At 41.8% G+C, this 19719-nt stretch overlaps 1 protein-coding gene across 3 annotated transcripts in view; it reads left to right on the top strand.

The window, feature by feature from the left end:
* The window catches only part of ADA2 (adenosine deaminase 2), a 42702-nt gene extending 34839 nt beyond the window's left edge, over positions 1 to 7863 (top strand). For 2 of the 3 annotated variants that reach the window (XM_060776684.2, XM_060776686.2), the window contains exons 8-10: positions 633 to 790; positions 2371 to 2573; positions 4487 to 7863. In XM_060776684.2, coding sequence (XP_060632667.2) covers positions 633 to 790; positions 2371 to 2573; positions 4487 to 4577 — 452 coding nt within the window. In that variant the 3' untranslated portion in view covers positions 4578 to 7863. Of the gene's footprint in view, positions 1 to 632; positions 791 to 2370; positions 2578 to 4486 lie in introns of those variants that run through there. The other variant, XM_067469289.1, reaches the window with a different exon arrangement.
* The last annotated feature ends 11856 nt before the right edge of the window (positions 7864 to 19719 follow it).

Below are 19719 nucleotides of genomic sequence, written 5' to 3'. Positions count from 1 at the left end.
CAGTCCCTCCAATTGTTGGGGGGGGGGGGGAGCAGACTACAGTTTGAAGAAAACATGAACGGATTCTTATGCACATTACACATACCTTATTTGTAGGGCAAAAAAACACGAAAGAACAATGTCGAATTTGAAATGAAGAATACTTTTAACCAACATAAACTTACTAGCAGTTCAATGGGAAGTGAAGGCCTGCTTTTGGCTGAGGAGACAGTCAAGTTAATTAAGATTGTTGTTGTTGTGTGCCTTCAAGTTATTTTAGAGCAGTGGTTCTCAACCTGTGGTCCCCAGATGTTTTGGCCTTCAACTCCCAGAAATCCTAACAGCTGGTGAACTGGCTGGGATTGCTGGGAGTTGTAGACCAAAACACCTGGGGACCCACAAGTTGAGAACCACTGCTTTAGAGCGACCCTAAGTCTAAAGTTTAGGGCAGAGGCCAGGTAAATGACCCTTGGAGGGCTGCATCCAGCCAATGGACCTTAGTTTGGGGATCCCTGGCTTAAGTGATTCTCTTTTAGACTGTATTTCTATTGCATGAAATAACTTACTTCAGGGTTCATTCATATATATTTGGTAGTATCATAATGCCTATTTGGTGATTATATAATCATGGCAGTATTCTCTGTATCATTCAGACTGGGAGGGCACCTCTGTGGATAAAAATGTATTGGATGCTCTGCTTCTGAATACCAGCCGAATTGGCCATGGCTTTGCCCTTGCAAAACACCCAGCAGCTAAGAATTTGGCTATGAAGATGGATATCCCTATAGAAGTATGCCCTATCTCTAACCAGGTAATGTTCAAGTAGAAGGAAACATACAGGTAGCTCTGAAATCTGTTTTTATCATGCCAAACAAGGAGGGGGATTTGATGAAACAGAAGACATAAAATGGAATGGTTTTTTTTTACTGTAGTTCAAGCAGATGAACAAAACTGTCCCTTAGGATTTACATGTACAGGATAAGCATGGAATCCGTACCAGTGCTATCAGAGAGGGAATTTTCTAGTTCCAATGCCTGCTCTAAAATATTTCAGAATACTATGACACATGCGTCTTTGATACTCTAATTTTATTGGATGCTCTCCAGATCTTGCATTTTCTGCTCCAGTAGGTGCTATTGTTGTGGCTGAGGTGCAGGCTAAAGCGCTGGCTCTTTTGTGCAGTTTCTGAGAAGGTTGTGATGGCAGTGGCGGCAGCTGGGACCTGCTGCCGGCCTGTTTCCCCCCACTGTTTTTTCTTATGTCCAGATTGTTCCTCTGTCCTCCTGGGAGTGTCTTTAAATTCTTCCATTTCATGCATGACAATAACACTAGCCGTGCTACATAATTTCCAGGCCAGCTTTCTTAACTCCAGAAGTGCTGCAGAGCTGCACACATACTATTGCCCTCTCCCCATTGACTTGAGAAAAATCTCCACTATACACAGAGTAGCAGCAAATGTGCCTAAGAGCTGCTTGCACACAGATCTCCCAGTGATACAAGTACTTAATTTGGAATGCTCTGTGTTTAATAATTCTGCAATCTGAAGAATTATTGGCTAGCTGGCTGGCTAGCTTTACAATTCAAAATATTAAATGCTTGAGTACAGGATACAGATTATTTATTTATTTATTTATTTATTTTGGGCACTTCTACCCCGCCCTTCTCAACCCCCTGGGGGGACTCAGGACAGCTTACAACCGGCACAATTCGATGCCAACAATTCATCAGATAAAATACATGACAGCAATAACCACAATAATTCAAACATTCAATTAATACAATAACAACTAAAAAGCCAATCCAGTGGCCAATGTTCACCGAGTTCTAAAATCCGTAAGTTCATTCAGCATTACCATAGTCCTTTCCAAATTCTGGTCGTCATTACCTTGTCAGTCTGCCAGATTACCCAAAGGCCTGGTCCCATATCCATGTTTTCAGCTTCGTTCTGAAGGAGAGGAGGGATGTAATTTCCCCGGGGAGTGAATTCCACAGGTGAGGGACCACCACTGAGAAGGCCCTGTCCCTCGTCCCCAGTAACCTCACTTGTGACAGAGGTGGGGCCGAGAGCAGGGCCTCCCCAGAAAATCTTAAACTCCGAGGTGGGACAGAGAAGGAGATACGTTCGGACAGGTACGCTGGGCCGGAGTCATATAGAGTTTTGTAGGTCAAAACCAGCACTTTGAATTGTGCTTGGAACTGGATCGGCAGCCAGTGGAGCTGACATAACAGAGGGGTGGTATGTTCTCTGTATGACACTCCAGTGATTAATCTAGCTGCCGCCCGTAGGAGTCACTGAAGTTTCCGAACAGTTTTCAAACACAACCCCACGTAGAGCACGTTGCAGTAATCTATTTGTGGGTATTAATAATTCTCTCTGCTATGTCTTTCAAGGTATTGATGCTAGTATCAGATCTGAGGAACCATCCTGCTTCACTTCTAATGTCAGAGGGTCAACCCATTGTCGTTTCCTCTGATGATCCATCGATCTTTGGTGCAAAGGGGCTGTCGTATGACTTCTATGAGATGTTTATGGGGATTGGAGGGATGGATGCTGATCTGAGGACTTTGAAACAATTGGCATTGAACTCTCTAAAGTAAGTATTCTCTTGTGCATTCATTCATACACACACACACATTTCCAAAATAGCTCCAGCTGGACCTATAGATATTCTCTTCTGAATATACTTCCATAGGATCAGGCTGGATGTGAGTTTAGGGTTTGATGTATAAGCATACCTATCTACAATACCTTTCCTCTACTGCTATAAAGGATAGTGCTGTGGATAGTACTGCAGACCTCATAATGATTTTAGAAAAAAGGGCCCTTATATAATGTGGCTGGTATTTAAATTATTGTTTTTATGGGTTTCCATTTTAATTTTTTAATTAATATAATCAATTTTTTTAAAAAGGACATTGTGAATTTTAATCACATTAGTTTTAACCACTGCAAGCCATTTTGAGTCTTGAATTGAGAGAAAGTCATTAAATATGTCCTCCTCCTTCTCCATTTGTTCTCTAAAAGCCATCAATCCAAACCACTGTCCGTGTTTGCTGGGATACTTATGTCAAGTCTACATGACCTGAATTCCACGTATCTGTGTGAATAGTGTGAATCCTTGCTGGGCCAACTAGCTTTACCAAGCCTTGTTGGACCTTCTGCATGACATGCTCCCCATTCATTGTAATATTTATTAAAACAAATTGGGCTCTGAGAGGATGTCTGCTGGGTCCCTACCTCCAACGTTGCATGCTTACTCAGATATTAGGAACTTGGTCTAGTTCCCCAGCTGCTCCTATTGATTAATTCTATGCCAGCGTTTCTCAGCCTGGGGGTTGGGACTCCTGGGAGGTTGCGAGGGGGTGTCAAAGGGGTCGCCAGAGACTATCAGAAATTTTCTGTTGGTCATGGGGCAGTATTTTCTGTTGGTCATGGGGCTTCTGTGTGGGAACTTTGGCCCAATTCTATTGTTGGCACAGTTCACAATGCTCTTTGACTGTAGGTAAACTATAAATCCCAACAACTACAACTACCAATTGTCAAGATCTATTTTCCCCAAACTCCATCAGTGTTCACATTTGGACATATTGAGTATTCCTGCCAGGTTTGGTCCAGATCCATCATTATTTGAGTCCACAGTGCTCACTGGATGTAGGTGAACGATAACCCCAATACTCAAGGTCTATGCCCACCAAACCCTTTCAGTATTTTCTGTTGGTGATGGGAGTTCTGTGTGCCAAGTTTGGTTCAATTCCATCATTGGTGAGGTTCAGAATGCTCTTTGATTGTAAGTGAACTATAAATCCCAGCAACTACAACTCCCAAATGACAAAATCAATCCCCCAACCCCACCAGTATTCAAATATGTACATATCAGGTATTTGCGCCAAATTTGGTCCAGTGAATGAAAATACATCCTGCATATCTGATATTTACATTATGATTCATAACAGTAGCAAAAATACAATTATGAAGTGACCATACCATTAGGAACAGTATTAAGGGGTCATGGCATTAAATAGGTTGAGAACTACTGTTCTTATGCTGTGAAAGCTTACATATGAAGCCAAGGATATTTAGAGTTGGTTGCTGCTGTGTTATCTTTTCTTAGATGTCATGAGCAAACTGTAACCAATTAACTAATGCCAAGGAAAATGGCAAAGAACCCATCAGATAGTGACATGCTATTAGTTAGAAAGCTTTAAAAACACTTGTAAACCTGTAGGGGTTGTGCTTGCTTTGCAGATGATTGTTAAGCACTCTCTGCATAGGTTGTGAATAAAAGCTTTTTTTAAATCACCCAAAACAGTGCGTTAATTGACTACAGAGCACCAGGCATGAATCCACTGTCATTTTGGGGGTCCACACTGCATCCAGTGCAGTATGGAGTTAGCTTATTGAATTTTAATGCTCTGCTTTTTACAGATTTTTAATGTTGCTGTTCTGTTCCTGAAGGGCCTTTTGCTACTCTTTTAAATTTGATCCATACACTTTTTTTCTTCACAGTTACAGCGCTTTGCTACCTAAGGAGAGAGAGAAAGCTCTGAAGATCTGGCAAAAAAAGTGGGACCGGTTTGTGGCTGAGGTCTCTAAATAGTGCCAGACAATCTTGAGACTACAGCAAACTAAGGCACAGCAACAATCTTTCAAGCTGATACTTCGATAAGAAGATTGCTAAAAGCAAGAGACTCCCAGACATTTTCTCCAATGTGTTCCTAACCAGGCTCCTTGTTATACAGCAGTGGTTCCCAACCTGTGGTCCGTGGACCGCCAGTGGTCCCCAAGAACTCTCCCCAAGAACCGGGGAGAGGCTGACTACCCATGAAAGGCGCGAAAAGCCGCCTGACTGCTGCTTCTCCTCCCCCTGAGTGGAGCCTTTCCATGTGGCACCTGGAAGTGGGGGTGCCTTGGTGTCTTCACTTTTAGGCCTGTTCCTGGAGTTATTTGGGGTGCTGATTCAGAACATTGCATTGGAGAGACCAAATCAGGTCTGGATTAAAGTAGAATCTTGCTTATCCAACATAAATGGGCCGTCAGAAAATTGAATAACCAAAAATGTTGGATAATAAGGAGAAATTAAGGAAAAGCAAATTACTTTAAAGGTAAAGGTTTTCCCCTGACATTAAGTCTAGTCGTGTTCGACTTTGGGGGTTGTGCTCATCTTCATTTCTAAGCTAAAGAGCCAGCGTTGTTTGTAGACACCTACAAGGTCATGTGGTCAGCATGACTGCATGGAGTGCCGTTACCTTCCTGCCGGAGCTGTACCTATTGATCTACTCATATTTGCATGTTTGCAAACTGCTAGGTTGGCAGAAGCTGGGGCAAACAGCGAGAGCTCATGCCACTTCCTGGATTTTAACTGCCGACCTTTTGGTAAGCAAGTTCAGCAGCTCCGTGGTTTAACCCACTGTGCCACCATTATGTTATGATTTTATTAATTAAGCACCAAAACATCATGTTTTACAACAAATCAACAGAAAAAGCAGTTCAATACACGGTAACGTTATGTAGTAATTACTGTATTTACTAATTTAGCACCAAAACATCGCAATGTATTGAAACACCTATGGATCCGGATGGGAGGCAGACTGAAACAGAACGTTGGATGAGCGAAGGTTGGATAAGCAAGACTCTACTGTATTAAATATGGTTTTCTGTGGATGAGCAGATGGTGACTACTGGATGGCATATGTTCTGTATCAGAAACTAGAGCTGATGTGGTCTATCCAATGCAATTTTCTGAATCAGCACCCCAAATAACCAAACCGAATATAAAGTTGACCAAAAACTGATTCGTAACCCTTTTGGTACTAATGTTGAAGAGTGGTCTCTGGTCAAAGTGGTCTCTGGTCAAAAAAGGTTGAAAACCACTGGTATACAGAGACCCTTAGGAAACTGAAACGGGAAGGATGACGACTAGAACACAGATTGCAAAACACCCGATTTGTATGCAACAAGACACGATATAGTGGACATCTTTGTTCCTATAAGTTGACAATACTTTCAGGAAGAAAGTTTTCTTCTCTGCACATATAGTCTCTCTGGATTCCAGCTGAGTTGTTCAGTGTGGTGAGAGATTTAACTTAGGAACCTTCCGCTCTAAACCTGGCTCTACAGCAGGGGTCCTCAAATTAAGGCCCAGGGGCTGGATACGGCCCTCCAAGGTCATTTACCCGGCCCTCGCTCAGGGTCAACCTAAGTCTGAAATGACTTGAAAGCACACAACAACAACAATCCTATCCCATCTGCCAAAAGCAGGCCCACACATCCCATTGAAATACGAATAAGTTTATATTTATTAAAATTGTTCTTCATTTTAATTATTGTATTGTTTTAAAGTGTTTTTTGCACTACAAATAAGATATGTGCAGTGTGCATAGGAATTCATTCATGTTTTTTTTTCAAATTATAATTCAGCCCTCCAATAATTTGAGGGACTGTGGCCTGGCCCTTTGTTTAAAACATTCGAGGAGCCCTGCTCTATAGCCTTCAGTGGCTCACTTTGTTGTCTTTCTGAACCATTTCATAGATAAAATCTTTTGCATAACAGCAAACTAAGATGCTGTCATTGGAGCATTTTTATCTTTGTCCTTTGTTTTTAGGATATGTATTTTTATAATCCTTTATTTTATCCATGTATTTCAACAGTGTTATTCCCCTCCTCGAGCTGTGAGGAGAGGCGGATAACAAATAATTGTGATTTTTACTGTCCCTTGTCCATTTTGTTTCCTCAACAAAGAACTCTTTTAATTATGCTGCAAATTCTCAGAATGATTGAAGTCAAAATACGCTCCTTAAAGATGGAATTAAGCATGCTTGATCTCCATCAATTGTTGAAATCCCCCAAGGCTGCTTCTACACTGCTGCATAATCCAGATTTATCAAAGCAGATATTCCACATTATCTGCTTTGCACTGGGTTATCTGATTATCTGGATTATCTGAGTTTGCACTGCTTCAAAGCAGGTAATCTGGATTTTATATGGCAGTGTAGAAGGGCCCCTAAACTTTTCTTGTCACCTATGGAACATGTTGTTGTTCATTCGTTCAGTCGTCTCCGACTCTTCGTGACTTCATGGACCAGTCCACGCCAGAGCTCCTTGTCGGCCGTCACCACCCCCAGCTCCTTCAAGGTCAGTCCAGTCACTTCAAGGATGCCATCCATCCATCTTGCCCTTGGTCGGCCCCTCTTCCTTTTGCCTTCCACTTTCCCCAGCATAATTCTCTTCTCTAGGCTTTCCTGTCTCCTCATGATGTGGCCAAAGGACTTCAACTTTGTCTCTAGTATCCTTCCCTCCAGCGAGCATAGTGTAAACTAAACATTGGCTTCAATTACTAATGGCATGTGATTGCACTTTATGTGCCATAGCAGTTGAGGGGAAAGCCAGAAACCTCTCGCTCAGGTTGGAATGGTATTACGTACTCAGGGTTGTGGTGCTGATTACTAGTTACCAATGTTTTAAGAGACATCCTGTATGTAATCAGTAATCCTTTGCTATGTGAATTTTTAAATTATTATTATTATTTCTAAAATATCAAGAATATTATCAGCAAAATCAGTAAATTAGCAACATTCCATTTGTTAACAACAATCAAAAGTTACACAAATTGGTTTTCAACTGTTTCAAACCTTAAACCCATCCCAGCAAAGAGAGATATGCTATATCAACAAATACAGTCACTTGGAGGACAGTCTTGTGTAGTATAAATTAAGTCTTGTGTGTATATATTAAGATCTTTAGGGCAGATTCTTCTCTGTGCCATCAAAGGTCCAAAAGCAACATTAGGAACAGAAATGCAAAAGGCAGGTTTGTTGGTTTGTATTTTTTCTGCTTTATAAAATATTGTTTGTAATCTAATAAAGATGGTTACTTGCTTTTGGTATTTGTTTTTGGGATATTATTAGAACGTCATGACAAAAAGAAATAAATAACAACATGAGTACGGGGAGAGTGTGGATGAGCTCCCTCTGTCAGCTCCAGCTCCCCATGTGGGGTAATGAGAGAAGCCTCCCACAAGGATGGTAAAATATCAAAACATCTGAGTGTCCCCTGGGCAACGTCCTTGCAGATAGTCAATTCTCTCACACCAGAAGCGACTTGCAGTTTCTGAAGTCGCTCCTGACACACACAAACACAAAACTCAAATATAATTACATAGAATATACTGATCGGCTGAAATACAAACCATGTTTGAGACCAGAAATTAAATGCTTGATGATAATAATAATAATAAAACTTTATTTATACCCCGCCTCCATCTCCCCAAGGGACTTGGAGCAGCTTACATGAGGCCAAGCCCAACAACACATCAGTAACAAAAAAGCAATAAACAAAAAAAACAACAACAATACAATTAAATCACATATAAACATTAACATACAAATCAATGTTCTTAAAATTCTGTTTCATTGACATGCATTCATTGCTTAAAGAATACTTCAAAACAAAGATATTTTAATTAAAATGTTAACCTTGCCATATTGTTTATTTTTCATGTGGCTACTCTAGAAAAATGTAGTGTGTGTAAGTTGTAGTGATAACTGTAGTGCATTATTACACGAATAATGCCCTATTCAGCATCATTGTTCCCTACATCCAATCAAAATGTGGAATGCAAATTAGCGGGCATGGCGGGAAGAGGAATGACTGGTTCACAAGTTAAACTAGCATGGAAGGGGAGACTGAGCTAAATCCAAAGGTAAGAAGGAGCCACAATTATATTCCCAATGGGAGGCATAACACAGGGAGCTTGTGGAACAATTAGGAGGTGCCTCTTATCACCTAATTGATCTGTGAATCAACACTGAGATGGATATCGACTGTCAAGTGACAGAGATTGAGAACAAAGTGGATGAGAAAGTTTTTGTATCTGTCTTTCCACATTTGCAGTTTTTATTTTTGCTGACTTGATTACATTGCTGAACACACAATTCGGTGCCTCAAATATAATACCTGTTTCTGGGTACATTTGACCTGCTGATTCCATAAATGCCACTAGTTTCCCCTTATCTGCTCCAGTTTTTGAGATACAGAATATATGTCATATGCCATTTGCTCACCCATAGAAAACCATGATAACTATATCTATGAAACTAGAGGTGGTTCAATTCAATTTTCTGAATCAGCGCCCGAATTTTCTGAATCAACCCCAGGGACTGGCCTAAAAAAAAATAATCAAGAAAAATTGTTGTTGTTGGGCTGTGTTATTCATAGATTTGATTAAAATGTTATCTCTAGAAACCCCTAGGCCTCTGGCTCCCAACGTAGGACACATGCCCCACAGGGAGACAATTTGATTTTTGGGGGGGGGGGCAATTCGTGAATGGGTTATTAATGGTCGTCCCGTCTCCCCCCCCCCCAAATTTCTTATGGTAATAAATATACTACATATGGTAAATAAACTGTGAATTAGGCCCCTAGACATATCATTAACCATCAACAAATGACATCAACCAATATCAGAAAAACCACAAGCTGAAGTTTTGGACCTCACTTCATTGCCTATGTCTCTTTACGACCAAAAAATGCCATCAAATTACCAATAAAAAAGATACAAAAATTATGGGAACATAATTTTTAGTGAAATTGAAGAATGGTAGCATTAACTATCACGGAACTGTAATCAAAGTTTATTTACTACTTTAAATACACTTACCATTTGTATTTAGAGTTTTATAACTGTTGTTATATTTGCCTCACTTATAAAGCATGGGACTCATGGGACTCACAACAAAGTATCACACATTTCCTCTCTGATAAATTGTGGATTTCCCGAGCCATCTTCATATTATTTTTTTTAACAATTTCTTAATTTGTTCCTCAGAGCCTCAGCTGTCCTTTATTTTTCTCTTTCATGGATGCCAAGTTCTTTGGAAGCTTGTTTAGACCAAGTTAATGCCGTTTTAGACTCTTTCCAAGTGAATAGGAGTTAGGTTCTTGTGGGTTTTTTCGGGCTATAGAGCCATGTTCTAGAGGCATTTCTCCTGACGTTTCACCTGCATCTATGGCAAGCATCCTCAGAAGTGGTGAGGTCTGTTGGAATTAGGACAATGGGTTTATATATCTGTGGAATGGCTGGGGTGGGGCAAAGAGCTCTTCTCTGCTAGAGGTAGGTGTGAATGTTTCAGCTGAGAGAACAAAATTTTATGAACAAAATCTGGCTACCAGTATTAAAAAACTCTAAAATTACAACAGCTAAACAGCAGAGAGGAAACAACCAGGCACATCTTAACACCTCTCAACAGGGGATTTTCCCAGCCTCAGCCGGGCCTTCAAATGCTAATGAAGGTGGTCAGTTGAAACATTCACACCTAGCTCTAGCAGAGAAGAGCTCTGTGCCCCACCCCAGCCATTCCACAGATATATAAACCCATTGTCCTAATTCCAACAGACCTCACTACCTCTGAGGATGCTTGCCATAGATGCAGGCGAAACGTCAGGAGAAATGCCTCTAGAACATGGCCCTATAGCCCAAAAAACCCCCACAAGAACCTAGTGATTCCAGCCATGAAAGCCTTCAGCAATACATTGAATAGGAGTTCATTTTTTGAATAATAATTGTATGTCACCGGGTTAATGGCGGTGGCATCAGGATTTTAGCGATGCTTAGGTGGGGAATGGCAAAAAAAAAAAAAAAGGTTGGGAACTATCTAGGTCCTCCAGTGTGACCCCATGGCCACCTTCCTCGGTAGAAATCTCTTGGTCCTCCAATGCAATTGATGGCCAGTTTACAGCAGAAGTTGACCATAGGATCATGCTGGAAGTCCAAGAAACTCCTAGAGATGTGTTCTCCCAAGTAGAAAAAAAGTTTGTTTATTTGCAGTTTTTCACTTTCGAAAGGATCCTGTGCCCCTAAACTCAGCAAATGTGGAGGGCTGACTGTACTTTTCAGGAGTCAAAAACCTCTGGCTCTTCCCACCAACCATACAGACCAAGCTTAGAGGTGGAGAGTTTCACACCCAGGCTGTAAACCCTGATGGATCCTAAACTAATGCCTTGGAGCATTTAAGTAATAAACAGGTTATCTAGGGTTAGGAACAGTAAAGTTTATTGCTGCAGGTATCCCTGGGACAAGAAAACAGCTGCCCACCCCTCTGGTTTTATACGTAAACAAAGAGGGCATTCTTTCTTTTCACAACAGAAGAAAACTCCTGATGAGTGAAACTCAGGTACATCTGATTCATTTTTCAATAGTGCCTAACTGGATATTTCCGGAAACTTAACCAGCCACACATAGCATAGAAAATTCACTTTTATGAAGTACAGTTTTTCCTCCAACACTCTTAACTTTTTCAATGTATTTTGGGTGCTGATTTTGAAATATATAATACAAATGTATAATACAAATATATAATATTTATATATATATATTACAAATACACACAATTATTTCACAATATTTTTTTGTGGCGGAATGAAAATTACGCGTTGTTCACATCTTTATCAATCCACATACTATCTTGCTAGAGAAAAGATATGCCACATTGATGATCAGTAAAGAATAAGGTGTTTACTCTTAGTTACGCAGAGCAACATATATACAATCATGGGAACAGTTGCACTGACTCACACAATGTCCGTTGAGAGAGATTCAAGTGTCCCTTGTGTGTCCATGTGAAGGATCTTCTTCCAGAAGCTCAGAAACAGAAACTATACTAACTTGTCTTGGCAAGCTCCTGCGCAGAAAACCTAAACATGTAACTGTTGCCAAAACTCCCAGGCTCAGCTAGCCTCCCAGGCATGGCCCAACCAATCAGTTTCGTGATTTGCATTTTTCAGTTAACACACTCACCAACTGATTTTTACATGCTCCAACATTTTTTTTATCATTTCATTTGTTACTCAGTTTTGATTATGTACGAATGCTGATGTCCCAGAGTTCAATTACTTTTTAGTGCTTTTGAATCTGGCATATCAGTGAATTAAAATGTTTTGGAAGTCTATTAGAAGGCTTTTACCATTTATTCTTTGATGATGATGATGATGATGATGATGATGATGATGATGATGATTCCGGCACAAGCCAGTCAAGGTGGTCCCAGTGGTGATTGGCACACTGGGTGCAGTGCCTAAAGACCTTGGCCTGCACTTAAACACAATCAGCGCTGACAAAATTACCATCTGTCTGCTGCAGAAGGCCACCTTACTGGGATCTGCATGCATTATTCGCCGATACATTACACAGTCCTAGACACTTGGGAAGTGTCCGACATGTGATCTAATACAACAGCCAGCAGAGCGATCTTGTCTGCTGTGGACTCATCTTGTTGTGTTTCAAATAATAATAAATTGTATTTATATCCCACCCTATCTCCCTGAGGGGACTCAGGGTGGTTTACAGCAAATATCAGCAAACATTCAGTGCCGTAAAGAAACTGAACAGGGTTCCTTCACAAAAAGTGGGATTTCAGCACCTTTCACTTAGCTAAGCATACATGCTTCTAACTTCAATAAGGTTGAAGGAAACTTCCTATATACATTTGGTTTTTCTCTGAGCTTTACTCCTATAGCTTTAGATGGTGAAAACTACCGATATGCCGTCTCTCTTTCAAGTTTGTATTTCATTAAGTTTTGTATTGTATTTAAGACTGTATCGTTATGTCATCCCAATGAAGTCCTGAAATCTGATTAAGGTAGACTAATTGAGTTGAGTAAGTAGTTCCTGATTTTACTGCAGAAAATGCCTTTTGCACAGAATAAGCATCTGTAAATCCTCTAAAGCCCCTCAGGGTAGATGACTCTTTATTCATCTGGAGCACTAGGAATGACCCTGCACTAAGAGGCAATTCATTAACGATTTGGTGTTGTCATTGCTTTTTTGGTTCCTATACTAGAACCAAAAGTGCTTATATCTGTATCCAGATATTAGTCAAAATTGGTGGACTATTTATAAGGCCTTTCTGTGTTGTTTGAGTGTAAGTTTTGACATGTACTTTGACTTGGGTTCTCAGCCACATAGGTATAATGGAGCTTGCGGTGGCGCAATGGGTTAAACTCTTGTGCCAGCAGATTGAAAGGTCGAAGGTTTGAATCCGAGGAGTGGGGTGAGCTCCCATCTGTCAGCTCCAGCTTCCCATTCAGGGACATGAGAGAAGCCTCCCACAGGATGGCAAAACATCCAAGTGTCCTCTGGACAATGTCCTTGCAGATGGCCAATTCTCTCAGACCAGAAGCAAATTGCAGTTTCTGAAGTTGCTCCTGACATGAAAAAAAAGCCACATTGGTTTCTAGTGCCGGATGAGAATCTGATTGTGCTGAGATGGAAACACACTATGGCAGTTTGTGTCAACTGACCCAGTGACCCAAAGAAGTATTGCTTCATTTAGATTTTTCTAGACTGCTCTGTGTTCTTTGCAATGCGTGCCTGTCTCTTCAAGGCACTTTGTCCTCGCTAGTCCCTAATTTTCAGTCCCAGCAGGGTTGAGAGTTATATTGTCAAGTACACCCGCAGGGTCTTGCGAGCCATATTGTGTTAAGCCACTCTACCGAGAGACTAGTGAGCGCCTGGCTGCGTTATCTTCTTGACTGCACTTTCAAAATGATACCTTGCCTCAGTGGGTCAGCTTATTTTTTGAAAATAAGTAAACACAATCTCTTTCCCCCCGCATTATTGGGGAGGCCATTCTGCAACCGGATTGAGAATGCCCTTGATTTGTGTGAGCTCCTCCAAATGCAATCACTCCACGGAGAATGATGCGCCTTCTCTCGGTGGCCCCGACCTCCATTACTGAGAAGGCTGAACCCCACATTACTCATGTGGAGTAATGGGGACGAAATCAGCCTGACCCGGCACATGCAGTAGGCGCATCCCCCTCCGCTGCTCCTCCAGACATCAAAGAAGCCATTACGGCCCAGCATTTGAGGAGCCTCAGAGGAGTATTACCCCATGCCAGTTCCATTTCTCTTTATTGTCCTGATCCATAGGCAGTAAATGCTCAGGATGGTGCGTGCAGAATTGGATGTTTCACCACCAGCAAGGAAAATACACCTCTCAGTAAGGTTATACTAACTCATCTTAATGGAGACCACTGCTTTATAGGTAAAAAAAAAAACCCACAAAAACCGATCAGAAGTCTAGAAGAATATATGCTGATCCTGTAATACTTGGGCCTGTAGCGTTTCAACTATTTTTTCCTGTTTGAAGTAGCTATAATTTTTGTAATCACCATAAAATCAAAATTTTGAACTTTAGTGTTGTAAATAGCATGAAGTGCATTTTTTGTGAAAAGGTTATAGCATAACCATGGGCTCATTAAGAAACAAGTTCCACTAGGGTTCTGCAGGGTTTACTCAAGATGTGTGTGTGTGAGTGTGTGTAGATAGATAGGTAGGTAGATAGATAGATAGATAGATAGATAGATAGACAGACAGACAGACACGGGAGTAAGTCCCATTGAACCCAATGGTACAAACTTCGGATTTGCCCTTCAGGGGATTGTTTTGCAAGGCACTTCAATTACTGCTATGAAAACTAATAAAAGTTTTAACAGTATGGATCAGCATTTGTCCCCAGTTTACCTCTTGCTTACCTGAAAAACTATGGCTCCTTCCACTCAGCTGAATAAAATCCCACCTTTTCTGCTTTGAACTGGAAGATATGGCAGTGTGGACCCAGATAACCCAACTCAAAGCAAATATTGTGGGATTTTCTGCCTTGATATTCTAGGTTATGTGGCTGTGTAGCAGGGCCCTATGTTTCTGACCTTCTGTTTTGCAAGAAAGTAGTAGACCTAATTTTCTAGTAAAAGTAAATGTGAAAGTAAAGGTTTCCCCTGTCATTAAGTCTAGTCGTGTCGGACTCTGGGGGGTGGTGCACATCTCCATTTCTAAGCCAAAGAGCTGATGTTGTCCATGGACACCTCCAAGGTCATGTGGCCAGCATGACTGCATGGAGCGCCATTACCTTCCTGCAGAAGCAGTACATATTGAGCTACTCACATGTGTATGTTTTCTAATTGCTAGGTTGGCAGAAGCTGGGCCTAACAGCAGGAGCTCACACCGCACACTAGATTTGAACCATCAACCTTTCTGTTAGCAAGTTAGTTTCTATAAACAAATAATCCTATACAACAGGTTTATGAACTTAAAAAAAAATAACCTTTAAGATACGTGTCCTATCCAAATACACCTCTCTCCTCAGACACTTTTCCCAAACAGTTTTTTAAGAATAAATGTATTTACTTATTTATATACCGGAGGCCCTGGTGGCGCAGTGAGTTAAAGTGCTGAGCTGCTGAACTTGCTGACCGAAAGGTTGCAGGTTAGAATCTGGGGAGCGGGGTGAGCTCCCACTGTTAGCCCCAGCTTCTGCCAACCGAACAGTTCGAAAACATGCAATTGCGAGTAGATCAATAGGTACTGCTCCAGTGGGAAGGTAACGGTGCTCCATGCAGTCATGCTGGCCACATGACCTTGGAGGCGTCTACAGACAACACTGGCCTTTCAGCTAGAAATGGAGATAAGCACCAATCTCCAGAGTTGGACACGAAAGGACTTAATGTCAAGGAAAAACCTTTACCTTTACTATTTACTTTATTATTGTCCTACCATTCCCCAATATACTCAATGTTGATCCCATTTGGTATTCACTGTGCACTTACATCCAGGTGAATGTATGTTTTGTAGCTTTCGAATACCAAACACCAGCAGTGCTGTGCTTACTTGAAGGGATCTAATGCCAAACAAGGCATCAAGGGGCTCATTGTTTTCGTGCAGAACAAAAGTGACCTCTTCTGGCAGGAAGGAAGAACACTTCAAAGGAGCGCATGAAGTGATTTAATAGTCAAGATGCAAAGAGTGAGAACCGTCTAGACATCAGGACCCTTGGTGTAAAATGCAGGGAAGCTTCAAACCTTGTGTGGTTTTAAAGCATGTGTTTGACCCTGTAAAGAGCTGTGGCCAATCCTGGCACATGCATGATATAAGCATTTCTAAATAGGTTCTTGCCATGTTCCACAATGTGCACTTCTTCTCCTTTGTATCCCACTTTCTCTCCACATTGGGACTCAAAAGGACTTGCAATTCCAGAAAGCTAGAAATTTCTAATTCCAGAAAGCTTGGTATTAGAAAGGGGCTAAGATGCATTCACCTGGATGGAAGTGCACAGTGAATACCAGATGGGATCGACAGGTGTTATAGCTGCATTGAGTATATTGGGTAAAGGCAGGATAATAATAATAATAATAATAATAATAATAATAATGTAACAATAATAAATAAGTAGGTTCTTGTGGGTTTTTTCGGGCTATAGGGCCATGTTCTAGAGGCATTTCTCCTGACGTTTCGTCTGCATCTATGGCAAGCATCCTCAGAGGTAGTGAGGATGCTTGCCATAGATGCAGGCGAAACGTCAGGAGAAATACCTCTAGAACATGGCCCTATAGCCCGAAAAAACCCACAAGAACCTAGTGATTCCAGCCATGAAAGCCTTCGACAATACAATAATAAATAATTTAAAATTTCAGGAAATACTATAAGTTAAAATAAGATTAAAAATTAAAACCAGATTTAAGTCCACTGATTTCTCTATATGTCTTTGTGTGTGTGTATATATCTATATCTATATCTATCTATCGATATATAAAATGTAATGTTCGTTTGTGGGATTAACATAACTAAAAAACCACTGGACGAATTGACACCAAATTTGAACACAATGCACCTATCAGTCCGAGTGACCATCACTCATCAAAACACTGAAAAACACAGCAGAAGAGACTTAAAAAGCCAAAAAACAAAAAAATACACTACAACGCATGCGCAAACCCATATATATATATATATATATATATATATATATATGCAAACACACACATACCCAAACATATACACATACAAAACACATATATACAGACTGGGCCACAGCAACGCATGGCAGGGGATGGCTAGTGTGTGTGTGTTTATTTATTTATTTCATACATTTCTATCCCGCCCTTCTCCCCACAAGGGGACCCAGAGCAGCCTCACATAGGCATTTGATGCTTACAACATATACATCAAAGAATACAATAAAACAGTAGAACAGTAAAATCATCTTAAAACATCAATCACATCAGCCAATACATTCATTTACCAGATAATATTAAAATGCCAGTAAAACAAAAATCAAACCGGGAAATCCAGTGTCGCAACCCAAAATCCTTTCCTATTGTCATTATCATCTAATCAAACGCCTGGCTACAGAGCCAGGTCTTCAGTTGTCTTCTAAAGGACAGGAGAGAGGTGGCCAACCTGATGTCCTTACGGAGGGAGTTCCATAGATGGGGGGCCACTGCCGAGAAGGCCCTGTCTCCTGTCCCCACCAACAGCATTTGTGAGAGTGGCATGATATGAATAAACATAACAGTTTAAATAATGTACCAGTAAGGTCTACTCGTGGTCCACCATGAGAATTTGGGGGGGGGGGGGCTGAAGCCCCTCAAGCCCCACCCCCAGCTACATGCCTGGTGTAGGCATTACAAAATGGAACTGTAGATGAGAGTCTACTGAACAAGGCAGTACCTGCTGCATACCAGTACTGCTATCGGTTGAGGAGTTACAAAGGTGGAGGCATTACAAAATGGAACTGCAGAGGAGAGTCTACTGAACAAGCCAGTACCAGCCGCATACCAGTACTGCTATCTGTTGAGGAGTTACAAAACTGGAGGCATTACAAAATGGATCTGTAGAGGAGTTACAAAGGTGGTTGTTGTTCATTCGTTCAGGCGTCTCCGACTCTTTGTGACCTCATGGACCAGCCCACGCCAGAGCTCCCTGTCGGCCGTCACCACCCCCAGCTCCTTCAGGGTCAGTCCAGTCACTTCAAGGATGCCATCCATCCATCTTGCCCTTGGTCGGCCCCTCTTCCTTTTGCCTTCCACTTTCCCCAGCATAATTGTCTTCTCTAGGCTTTGCTGTCTCCTCATGATGTGGCCAAAGTACTTCAACTTTGTCTCTAGTATCCTTCCCTCCAGTGAGCAGCCGGGCTTTATTTCCTGGAGGATGGACTGGTTGGATCTTCTCGCAGTCCAAGGCACTCTCAGAACTTTCTTCCAATACCAGTACTGCTATCTGTTGTGTTAAAAAGACGGAGGCATTTCAAAATGGATCTGTAGAGGAGTTACGAAGGTGGAGGCATTACAAAATGGAACTGTAGAGGAGAGTCTACTGAACAAGCCAGTACCTGCCGCATACCAGTACTGCTATCAGTTGAGGAGTTACAAAGGTGGAGGCATTACAAAATGGATCTGTAGAGGAGAGTCTACTGAGCAAGCCAGTACCTGCCGCATACCAGTACTGCTATCTGTTGAGGAGTTACAAAGGTGGAGGCATTACAGAATGGAACTGTAGAGGGGAGTCTACTGAACAAGCCAGTACCTGCTGCATACCAGTACTGCTATCAGTTGGGGAGTTACGAAGGTGGAGGCATTACAAAATGGATCTGTAGAGGAGAGTCTACTGAGCAAGCCAGTACCTGCAGCATACCAGTACTGCTATCTGTTGAGGAGTTACAAAGGTGGAGGCATTACAGAATGGAACTGTAGAGGGGAGTCTACTGAACAAGCCAGTACCTGCTGCATACCAGTACTGCTATCGGTTGAAGAGTTACGAAGGTGGAGGCATTACAAAATGGATCTGTAGAGGAGTAACGAAGGTGGAGGCATTACAAAATGGAACTGTAGAGGAGAGTCTACTGAACAAGTCAGTACCTGCCGCATACCAGTACTGCTATGAGGAATTACAAAGGTGGAGGCATTACAAAATGGATCTGTAGAGGAGTTACGAAGATGGAGGCATTACAAAATGGTTCTGTAAAGGAGTAACGAAAGTGGAGGCATTACAAAATTAAACTGCAGAAGAGAGTCTACTGAACAAGCCAGTACCTGCCGCATACCAGTACTGCTATCTGTTGAGGAGTTACGAAGGTGGAGGCATTACAAAATGGAACTGTAGAGGAGAGTCTACTGAGCAAGCCAGTACCTGCCGCATACCAGTACTGCTATCTGTTGAGGAGTTACGAAGGTGGAGGCATTACAAAATGGAACTGTAGAGGAGAGTCTACTGAGCAAGCCAGTACCTGCCGCATACCAGTACTGCTATCTGTTGAGGAGTTACGAAGGTGGAGGCATTACAAAATGGAACTGTAGAGGAGAGTCTACTGAGCAAGCCAGTACCTGCCGCATACCAGTACTGCTATCTGTTGAGGAGTTACGAAGGTGGAGGCATTACAAAATGGAACTGTGGAGGAGAGTCTACTGAGCAAGCCAGTACCTGCCGCATACCAGTACTGCTATCTGTTGAGGAGTTACGAAGGTGGAGGCATTACAAAATGGAACTGTGGAGGAGAGTCTACTGAGCAAGCCAGTACCTGCCGCATACCAGTACTGGTATCTGTTGAGGAGTTACGAAGGTGGAGGCATTACAAAATGGAACTGTGGAGGAGTCTACTGAGCAAGCCAGTACCGGCCGCATACCAGTACTGCTACCTGTTGAAGAGTTACAAAGGTGGAGCCATTACAAAATGGAACTGTAGAGTAGAGTCTACTGAGCAAGCCAGTACCTGCTGCATCCCAGTACTGCTATCTGTTGGGGAGTTATGAAGGTGGAGGCATTACTTTTCAATCAACCCTGGGCTACTGTAGAACCAGGCATCAAGCATTCTGAACTTCATCTCCCAGAATCCCCGGCTCTTGGCCCAGCCGGCTGGGGCTTCTGGGAGTTGAAGTCCAAAGCCCTGTAGATTGGAAAGCACTGCTTGGAT

Source organism: Anolis sagrei, chromosome 5, assembly GCF_037176765.1.
Source record: "Anolis sagrei isolate rAnoSag1 chromosome 5, rAnoSag1.mat, whole genome shotgun sequence".
Lineage (NCBI taxonomy): Eukaryota > Metazoa > Chordata > Lepidosauria > Squamata > Dactyloidae > Anolis > Anolis sagrei.
The sequence above is the reverse complement of the archived record's forward strand: the minus strand, read 5'-3'. Positions and strand labels throughout refer to the sequence as shown.